At 34.3% G+C, this 10,293-nt stretch overlaps 1 protein-coding gene across 1 annotated transcript; it reads right to left on the bottom strand.

Annotated features, from left to right (window-relative positions):
- Nucleotides 1-1,438: 1,438 nt before the first annotated feature.
- LOC132029658 (vacuolar-processing enzyme-like) lies at nt 1,439-9,351 on the bottom strand. Its single transcript, XM_059418963.1, has 9 exons — nt 9,038-9,351; nt 7,720-7,884; nt 7,482-7,638; nt 6,510-6,595; nt 6,184-6,383; nt 5,892-5,940; nt 5,318-5,527; nt 4,636-4,842; nt 1,439-1,827 (listed from the first exon to the last, which is right to left on the bottom strand). Exons 1-9 carry the CDS (start codon nt 9,215-9,217, stop codon nt 1,645-1,647), a joined length of 1,437 nt encoding a protein of 478 aa, XP_059274946.1. The 5' UTR covers nt 9,218-9,351; the 3' UTR covers nt 1,439-1,644.
- Nucleotides 9,352-10,293: the final 942 nt, after the last annotated feature.

Here is a 10,293-nt window from a genome sequence, read left to right as displayed (position 1 = left end):
ATACTTAATAATAAGGGTAAAATAGGTATAAAATGGTAAATTATGTCTTGATTTTTCAAACTATATAACTTACAAGTAAAAGTGGACATATATTTTTAGTCTAATGGACAAATAAAATGGACGGAGGGAGTGTATTATAAAAATTTATGTTATTCCATAATTGTTAAATTCAATTTAAATCACTTTGCTACTTACATTGTGATGGAAATTTCGTAATATAATCGCTTTCTCAAAAAAATATGAAATTTATGATTTATTTTTGAGAACTTGTAGTTTATCTAATTCCAATTTACTTATGGGTGTATTTACCTATTGAAGAGTTTTTAATTATTTTTCTTATTTTGATTGGTATAATTCCCTTATTGAAGATGTTATTTTACTTGTGCAAATTCATTTTTTAATATACATAAGAGATGCAAGTCCCTTGGTGAAAATGTTGATTTTAATTCTGTTGTTAATGGGTGCAATTCCTTGTTTAAGATGCTAATTATGTTCGTTTCTTGATTTTTGAGATGTAATTTCGTATTTGCAAATAAAAAAAAACCTATTAAGTTGACTCGAATAAACTAAAAAGAGATGGACCCGATCTCAGTACACATTCCTAACAAGATGTATCTTGAAAAAATTGTGGCACCCGCCGCCTTCAAATCCTAGATCCGCCTCTAGGTCCAACTAAGTTTGGCCAAAAGCCCATAGGGAATTTCTCCGACACCTTTTTTTTTTTTTTTTTTTTTTTTTTTGAGAAAAATAAAAGGACAAAATTCACAAATAGTCCCTATTAGCTTATGTAATTGAAAAATAGTCTGAAACTCTAGAATATATTATGGAGTTTCACCTCTGAAATTTGAAACTCTATGATAGTGACTATTTTTCAATTATAGGGCTAAAAGGCAGCTAGCCAGCCACGCTATTACTACAAAAAGAAAGGAAAACAAAGTCTACCTATCCATTGGTATAAATGACAATCAGCAAGTGTGAAAGGGTAACTTGAAGAAGAAAGTGAAAGAAAGGTTGAACAAGCACACCTGATACTTTGTTATCCATTTACAATAAGCTCCACTAGAATCTCTCTCAAAGTTCATTTACTATATGTATAGTCTTCAGATTTTCTGAGGGAAGGATGAAGGAATCTTAAATTCTACGAAAACTTTTAATAATACCCACCACTATTAGATTATACCAACTAACTTGTTATCGAAAAAAGAAAAGAAAGAAAAAAGTTTATACCAAGTAACCAGGTTGCACTTTATGTTTCAGAGATTGTACTCATTATCATCTATACTCAGGTCTGTGGTAGGCGAGAACTTACAAAGAGAAATACAAATACCAAGTTTAAAACATTTCAAATATGGTCGTTTTTACATTTTCGTAAGTACAATTACCGTGGTTCTTAAATTGCTAGGTAGTGAGTTAGGCTTATCAATTGTACATAAAATACTCTCGTCACAATCCAATGCATTAACACAACAAAGTGATAAATATTTGTTGGCTTTACTTATACAAGATCAGTAACATCTTAAGAAAGAAGCATATGTACTATCCTTTTTATTCTAAATGGCATATGTACAATCATTGTACATATAGATAAACATGAGGACAATGATGCCAAGATGATCATACCCTGAGAACCCAGAAATTTGTGTCCTACGCACTAAATCCCTCGTCAAGTGAACTCCAAGAGTTGGAAGGAATACTCACACAAGCTTGTGCTGATGCCTTGGCCATCTGCTCCATTTTTATACCAGCCTTGCACATGTTAGCAATGGCACGCATATGTTTCATTCCATACTGGGATAATGATCCACAATGTGTTTCAAATGTTCTTACCTGAAAAAGGATAAGGAATTTACATCTCCCATAAGCAGAACTTTAAGCAGAAAAATCATAATTCATCTAGAATTAAGCTGACAGGTGATCCCCAAGTTGTTGTATCTAAATAAAACCTGGGTAATAAGACACAAATTGTCACATTATATGAACAGCTCTGTATAGTTTTTTTTAAAAAAAGGGGGGGAAAAGGGTCAAATATACCCCTTTACTTTATTTTATTAGCCAACTTTATCCTCCGTTAGTGAAAGTGAACAAATATACCCCTGCCGAACAAATATACCCCGGCCATCAACAAAAGTTTACACCTGTACCCCTATTTGGATGGAAAACCCCAAATCAAATTAAATTGCCTGATTCTAAAAAATTACCCAATTTCTTCCACTACCCGACCCGGCCCCGATTTCATCTTCTTCTCCAAGAAGAATGCTCAAAATATTTGAGCCAATCTCCTTCAATTCTCAATCAAATGAGCTCAAATTTGAGATGCAACTTCCTCAAAATTCAGTGAACAAATCCCAACCACCAATTTCTTCAAACAAACATTGAATTTTTTTTTATCACCATTGAACCTTAAGCTTCACTTTACCAAAAAGAAAAAAAAAAATCTCGGAATTGAGACACATATAGAGAAGCTTAACACTGAACTCGGAATGAACTTGTAGTCTCAAGATTGTGAATTTTACCTCAAAAAGAAGTATTAGCTTTGTTGGCAAAGAAACATTTGGAAAGTGTCGTACTGAATTTCGTCACTGAGAAAGCTTGTTAGTTTCTTTGCTGTTCTTTTGTGAATCAAAATTAACATACATTTCCACCTACAATTCCATTTGGCATGATATGGGAACTTGATGCATTCTTAAACTCAAGAATCAGAACTGAAAAATAGAGTAGCAAATTTGTGAAATTTAGGCACTAGCAATAATGAGTTATACTCTATGTTAATGCACTTTTGATTTGTATTCCTATGCAAAGGAGTGAATTTTATGAGGTATACTTTCTGCAGCAACTTGGAAGTAGATCTTGGATCTGAAGAAAATGCTCGCATTGTCTATACTGCATTGGCTGTTGATAAGGAGGTAAAGTGTGATACTGAGATTGTTTAGTCGTTGTAGCATCTGTTTCATTCCAACTATTGCTTCATTGTTGATTCAATGTTTTGTTTGAAGAAATTGGCGGTTGGGATTTGTTCACTGAATTTTGAGGAAGTTGCATCTCAAATTTGAGCTCATCTGATTGAGAATTGAAGGAGATTGGCGCAAATTTTTGAGCATTCTTCTTGAAGAAGAAGATGAAATCGGGGTTGGGTCGGGGCGGGCCGGTTGTGGAAGGAATTGGGTAATTTTTTTAACGGAAAAGGGCCAAATATACCCCTGTACTATCGAAAAAGGGTCAAATATACCCCTCGTTATACTTTTGAGTCCAAATATACCCCTACAACTATACTTTTGGCACAAATATACCCCTCCACCCTTAAAGTTGACTAAGGTTAATATTTTTAATGAAGAAAATGCCATGTGGCATGCCACCTTATTGTCCAAATCCAATTTTAACCCTCCCTCCTTCCATGTCATCTTTCACCATTTGCACCTCCCCTCCACCACTATACCCACCACCATTTTCACAAACTTGAAAGGGGGTAAAACAATCAGAAAAACCTTATTCTGTTAAGTTTTGGAGGATGCTTTACAATAGGAAAGTTGCAGAGATTATCCATATATCTAGATTGCTAGTAAAGTCATCTTATTCACCAAAAGATTCAATCTGAAGATTAATGTCACTTATTTGCAGTAGCTACTAATCTTCGACTTTTCAGAAGTTTGAACAGTATGATTCTCAATTTTTGAGTGTCCCAAGTCTTATTCTCCCTTTCCGTTTCAATCTTCTTGTTATCCTTGTCAATTAATAATTTGGCACTTTATGTGCTTCTCATTCCCTTTTGAACTTTTTAATGGAAAATGCATATACATCATTTGCTTCGTAGAATTTTCACAGATGTGAATTTGAATTTTCATATGGAAATTGTGCCTGATATAAAAGGAAATATTTTGACAGGTTACTTTCGGGTAATGCTATGTTCATAAGAGATGGTTCAATTTTAATTTATCTTTATTTGTAACTTCTCATTTGGTAGGCATGGCATGTAACTCGTGCTCCTACCCAGAAAAGGATAAGGGAGATAGAAGCCTTGGCTGCTCAATTAGAGGTCATTGCACGTTACAACTTTCCTATTGTAAAGCGTTTTGACTTCTTCCACCTTTTGAGTTTGTGAAAATGATGGTGGTTATAGTGGTGTAGTAGTGGTGGAGGGGAGGTGCAAATGGTGAAAGACGACATGAAAGGAGGGAGGGTTAAAAAATGGATTTGGACAATGAGGTGGCATGCCACATGGCATTTTCTTCATTAAAAATATTCACCTTTGTCAACTTTAATGATAAAGGGGTATATTTGTGCCCAAAGTATAACTGTAGGGGTATATTTTGACCAAAAGTATAACGAGGGGTATATTTGACCCTTTTTCGATAGTACAGGGGTATATTTGGCCCTTTTCCCTTTTTTTAAAATCAGGTAATTTAATTTGATTTGGGGTTTTCCGTCCAAATAGGGGTACAGGTAAACTTTGTTGACGGCCGGGGTATATTTGTTCACTTTCAATAACGGAGGATAAAGTTGGCTAATAAAATAAAATAGAGGGGTATATTTGACCCTTTTCCCTTAAAAAAAGACCTCCCTGCCCCCAAAGTCATTGTTGCATTAGGTAGGTGAAGATTTGGAAGGTGAATGATTTGAAAAGATTTAGATTATGCTTACAAAGGATTTAAGACAGTCCCAATCATCAACAAGAGGCTCGCCAGTAGGTCGGACTTTATTCAGCACCTCAGGACCTTTCTCAATCCCGAATAGAAGCTTTCCAACAAGTGCAATGCTGTCGTCTATGTGCATTCTGTGTGACATAGCTTCAGTCAGCTGCTTCTGGGCTTCAAGTTTCCTATCTGAGCCTTGAGGAGCCTTGAGGAACTACCAATATCCAGAAAAGAATTGGATATTAGTTGCATCTAATGATAAATATCCAGATGTATGATTGATCAAATGAAGTGATAGACTGATAACTACAATAGCTGTCTTCACTGACTAACAGAAATCATGAAACTAAACCAAAACTAAGCATTATCATACTATCTCTTAGATAAACTCATAAATATTTCCTCCTATCAAGTGCATCTTGATTATAAAAGTCTCTGACCCATAATAATATCTCAAACCATGCTGTTTACCTTTACTTGTTAATTAATCCAATATTCAATAGCTTATAGGGTAAAAAAAGTTAAAGCAGGGATCTTATAATAACATATAACAGAAAAATTAGCTGCACTCACACTATTAACAGTTCCCTTGATTTAGTAACACAAGTGAAGTATGTCAAATAACTTGAAGTTGACGTTTGAAGTATTACATCAGAATATTACACTGTATAAAGGAGCTTAGTGCATACCTTGTCCCAGAAATGCAAGAGATCTGCATCACGCTGGTTAACAGGCTTTGAGGATAGCATTGAGGAATTCTCATCCAGAAAAGTGTAATTATCATTTGCGGGATTGGTCCCCAAATAAAGGGAAAGAGGATCATCCCTTAGCTTCAGATCACCATATTGCATGACATGGGAACTTGCATGCGCAAACGAATTGGCAGTTCTCCTTTTAACCTACAAAATCAGGATGCCCGCAGAAGGAGGATGTTCAAAGGCCTCTTTTTTTCTAATTTGTTTAATAACTGTGGTGTCATGGGCCAGCTTGTGTGCACCTCGACTAATTCCATGGGGTACAATGTTCAAAGGCCTCTTTTAAGCAATACTAGAGCAAGTGCAGATCGTAAAGGCATCTATAATATCCCCTAGTAAGGTTTGTCAGCTATTCTGCTTACCACTTAAGAAGAGCCCCTTCTCAAACCAAAATAATTGAAAAACTAAAGGAGACAGAGAAGCCCAAAATTCCTTTCAAGTCCACAAACATACTCGTCAAGAAACCTTTTCTTTTTCTTTTTTAGTAAAGTCATCAAGAAACTCTTACCAGCTCATATTGCATTCCTAAAGTTTCTGCTTGGGGATTGTGTTTTTCACTGTTCATGTAGACAGATCATAGTTAGTCAATAGAAGGCAGAATTACATTACATAAACCATAAAAATAACCACCTAAAAGAACTGTAAATCGTAATCTTCCAAATTTATATCATCAAACCATAGGAAACAAAGACATGCCACTTGCATAGGCAAGTCGCCTGCTCATAAACTAGTAAGCTGTAAACAAAAGAGGAGAAACGGAAAGGAGGTCGGAAAGAACATCAAAAAGCCTCTGGAAATACCTGTCTTCCATCCAAGAAACAGCGTACAAGTCACCCAAGCAGGTCTGATATTCTGGAGGAGGACTTGGATAGTCTCCTGGACAGTAGGTTCCCCAACTGTCTTCTTCAGCATTTGATGCTGTTGTTGCATAGATATTAAGACCTTCAGGAAGAAGGCCCTCAAATATACTCCCAGACTCACAAGCTTCAATGTAAAAGACCTGAAGATCATTTAAGGGGCATAACAATAAGTATACTTGCGTCAACCGAATTGATCACAAAAATCTGACCCTCCACGTATAGAAAATTGAAAGTGACAGGAGAAAGAACTGACAAAAGTGACTTACTAAGCTCTCATATGTCCCTGACGCATGTTTCCTTTTCAAGACATCAATTAAATCCTCAGCGTAGAGATAAGGGCCACTAGGCATCCCTGGTTTGTGAAAGTATAAGAATAAGAGTTGCAGACTTATAGTAACTACCAGACCCATAAGCATAAAAAACAATAACCTACATAGGTTATCAATAAATACACCAACTTTAAGCTCAGTTCTACAACAGCTATATTTCTACATCTTGTTGCTCTATTCCTAATAACAAGTGACCTGTCAAAATAAATATATAGTCTATTCAGTTCACAGAACTACTCCTACAGTTTGATTACTCCTACGCATGAAACTGAATACCATGGTGTGTCCAAATACCAAGCTTATTGCATAACAAGGAAATTGCCCCAAAAACTCCAAATTGAGAAGAAAAAGGGATGATAGATAGAGTGTGTTTCAACTTTCAAGCCATAGATTCTGTCACAATATGTAACTAAAATATTGAAAAATAAACGGCAAATTCAAACTCGCAAGTAAATACTCTGTTCTATTATATATTCTGACACTTTTTCCTTTTTATTTTTTCGAAAAGTATGAGAAGTTTTCAATATTGGAAGCTCCTTACTTTGAGCTTCCCATTCTACCCTTTAACGACATGCTCTTACAGTCATAGAAATGTCATCATCACCACAAGTTCTTAGCGTGCTTTTAGTATGTGTCAAAAATCCTTTCTTTCTTAAACTCTAAACTAAGTTAAATACAGCCAAATAAAATCTAACGGAGGGAGTAATATCTAAAGCAAACAAGAAACAGAGATAAAGCTAAGTATATCCTATATTTTATCCTACACAAGTGAAATAGAATAGCAACTGAACAAAAACAAAACTGCCTCCTTTCAAGTAACCACACATTTTTTTTTGGCTAGTCTTATAGTGATAATGTAACTAACAGGCACTAATTGAGAGGTATCATAAATTCCATGCAGGAACTAACCAAGCACCCCAGGACCACCGTGATCACTGTAGAAAATGAAGATATGATCATTTGGACCACTTTCCACCACCTTCCCACTGCCTCCAGTAAGAGCGGATTTGTTCCCAAGGATAACAGCAAGGAAGTTGTTGACTGTAACATGATGCCCCGTATAATCCTGCCATAGGGAAATATTATCAGAGTAGAGTAAAAATGACAATTTAAAGATTTTAGAAGTGATTCATGCCTGAGAACCTACTTTTGGAACTCCTTTATAAACGTCCTCACCGCTAGGGCTATTTATGATGATTCCTGGCCTAGGATTCTCAAAATTATGAGCGATGTCATCATACATAAAAACAATAATATTCTCATCCTTGAGGCCACCTTTCTTCAACAACTGATATGCGTGGCAAACATCAGCCTGGTACAAAAGATAAAAATTGACAAGGCTTGTTAGCAAAGTAGAAACAAGAGGTCATAAAAAACGGTGCATTATTCCCATAAAACCAGCATCTTCTGAGGTCCATTTTAAGTTTTCTTCCATGTCTAACCAAATAAATCAGTATATCTACTATTATGGAACAAAAATTAGTCTTTCAACTGAAGCAAAATCAGACTCGCCTAATGGGCCAGAAGGTCGTGGAATTATGGCTAACTGATCTCGATACAAAGTACTATTCAAGCTTTTCCAGATAAAGACAATGTTAATTTACAGTATCCCCAGTGCACTATTTGATCAAAAGATTCTATATTCACATTAGTAATGAGCTAATTCAAAAGAAGTCAGATGTAGACACATTTGCTCATTCAGTAATTCACTTCTTCCAGGAGCAAAGTCAGCTAGCCGGCTTCAGCCACCATTATCCTATTTCCCTTGCTGCTTCTCCAGAGTCCGATCCATCACAATTGCTACCTCATATGTTCCAATTTTTCCATGAGTCTAGTTATTTTGGTAGTGGACAGATTGCAAAGGGTATATACCTGAGCGGGCCGCGTTGGAACGGGTTAAAGGTGCTGAAAGTCATTGTAGGTCTTCAAATTTCAGTTTCGACGACTTCAAGGCTAAGGAAACCTAAACTAATTCATTTTGGAAAAACTAAGATTTGAGAGTACAGTTCTACAGCCTATGATAATTCAGGAACTAAAATCAGAAATAGGAGGCGCGCAGGACCACACTTTTATCTTAAAAAGTCCGAGCTTACAACTTAAACTGAAATTCCCAGAACTCTCAAAGATGAAAGAACTGGAAAAAGAGTTCACTTCTTCCAATAAGTATTCTATAAAAATCACAAAAATAAAGTATATAGCGCATATAATTTAGGCTTTATCTTAGTTTAAGTAAATTACAAATATGTTTCTATTTTCATATTACATTCAATTAACAAACGGGTCTTACTGGTAAGTGTAACTAATAGTGACTTCAAAGCTAGTAACATCATTTTGTCTTGTGTTCATCTATTTATTTGACTGCAAAAAAACACAAAAAGAAAATGAAAAAAAAAAAAAAAAAAAAAAAAAACTATATCAAGGTAAAAGCTAAACTATGGCAAGGGAATAATTTAGAGTAAGGTAACCTGGTGCCTGTAATTCCAGAAACCTCTTGATCCAGCAAGCAACACAGCCCATCTACTACCCATAGAATCATCATATCCACCACTGAAAAACTTTGATGCTTCAGATGGTAACTTCAGCACATCACGGCCGTCAACGGCGGTGACAATTGACAGTCCAATGATGAATAGAGCACCAATCATTGTCAGATACAATCAACTACTACTAGTATAATTAATGAAGAGGACCTAGAAGATTAACAAGCTATTTTTAGCAAACGATAAGCTTATTACTAACTCTTAAATATGTCAACTACCACTTTCTAGCTAGCGGTACGAATATATTCAGTCCTCAACTTAAATCATCAAAGTGGGATTTTGATCCAAAATAACTCATCAATAAAAAGTAAAGTTACAAAAGTGACAAAATTAGTATTAGCACTAATTTTGTGCGCAATAGGAGTTTATTAAAGTGAAATTTAATAAAAGTATAGTTTCCGTGTTATTTTTTAACTCGAAAATTAATATTCTCGGTATATTCAAGTCAAGAACAAGTTTCGAAGCTTGAATTTCGTACTAAAGTGTCGTATAATTCGATTTCAAAAACTCAAACACAACTTTTAATCTAGGTATCCTAAGCATGATTAATGTTTAATAGTCGCGAATTCGAAAAAAAAATAAGCAATTTTTTTGTGAGCAATAGGGCTTCATTTTTAAAAAAAAATATATTTATTAATTATTTGATTAGTTAATTGTTAATGATTTATTAATTTTGAATTATTTGTTAATGATTTGTTAATTGTTTGATTATAGGAAAATATACTAATCTCCTAATAATATCTTTGTTTGTTAATTATCTAATTGTTAATTTATTTATTTGTAAAATTGTTTAATCCATGTTAATTATTAATGTACTAATTAGTTATCTAAATGTATGTGTTAATCTAATTTTATTTGCTAATTAGTTATATAATTTTATGTGCTAATTAGTTATATAATTTTATGTGTTAATGTGCTAATTAGTTATCTAACTAATTATCAATTGTTAATTAGAAATAGTTAATCCTTAATATTATATTTGTTAGCTAATTGTAGTTAGTATAATAATTAATTAACAATTATTAATTAGAAATAGTTAATCCTTAGTTTAGGATTGAACATCCTTAGTTGGGGATTAAAAATATCATTAATATACTATTAGTTAGTTAATTGTAGTTAGTATAATAATTAATTATTAATTAGAAATAGTTAACCTAGTTTAGGATTGAACATCCTTAGTT

The sequence above is a fragment of the Lycium ferocissimum genome, chromosome 9 (genome assembly GCF_029784015.1).
Source record: "Lycium ferocissimum isolate CSIRO_LF1 chromosome 9, AGI_CSIRO_Lferr_CH_V1, whole genome shotgun sequence".
NCBI lineage: Eukaryota > Viridiplantae > Streptophyta > Magnoliopsida > Solanales > Solanaceae > Lycium > Lycium ferocissimum.
The sequence above is the reverse complement of the archived record's forward strand: the minus strand, read 5'-3'. Positions and strand labels throughout refer to the sequence as shown.

What these genes read in the sequence shown, in the direction of transcription:
- LOC132029658 (XM_059418963.1), bottom strand. Translation starts at nt 9,217, where the DNA reads ATGATTGGTGCTCTATTCATCATTGGACTGTCAATTGTCACCGCCGTT. An exon ending in CAGGGACATATGAGAGCTTA is followed by an intron (nt 6,384 to 6,509) that starts GTAAGTCACTTT and finishes AATGATCTTCAG; the next exon opens with GTCTTTTACATTGAAGCTTG. An exon ending in GTTTCTTGGATGGAAGACAG is followed by an intron (nt 5,941 to 6,183) that starts GTATTTCCAGAG and finishes CTACATGAACAG; the next exon opens with TGAAAAACACAATCCCCAAG.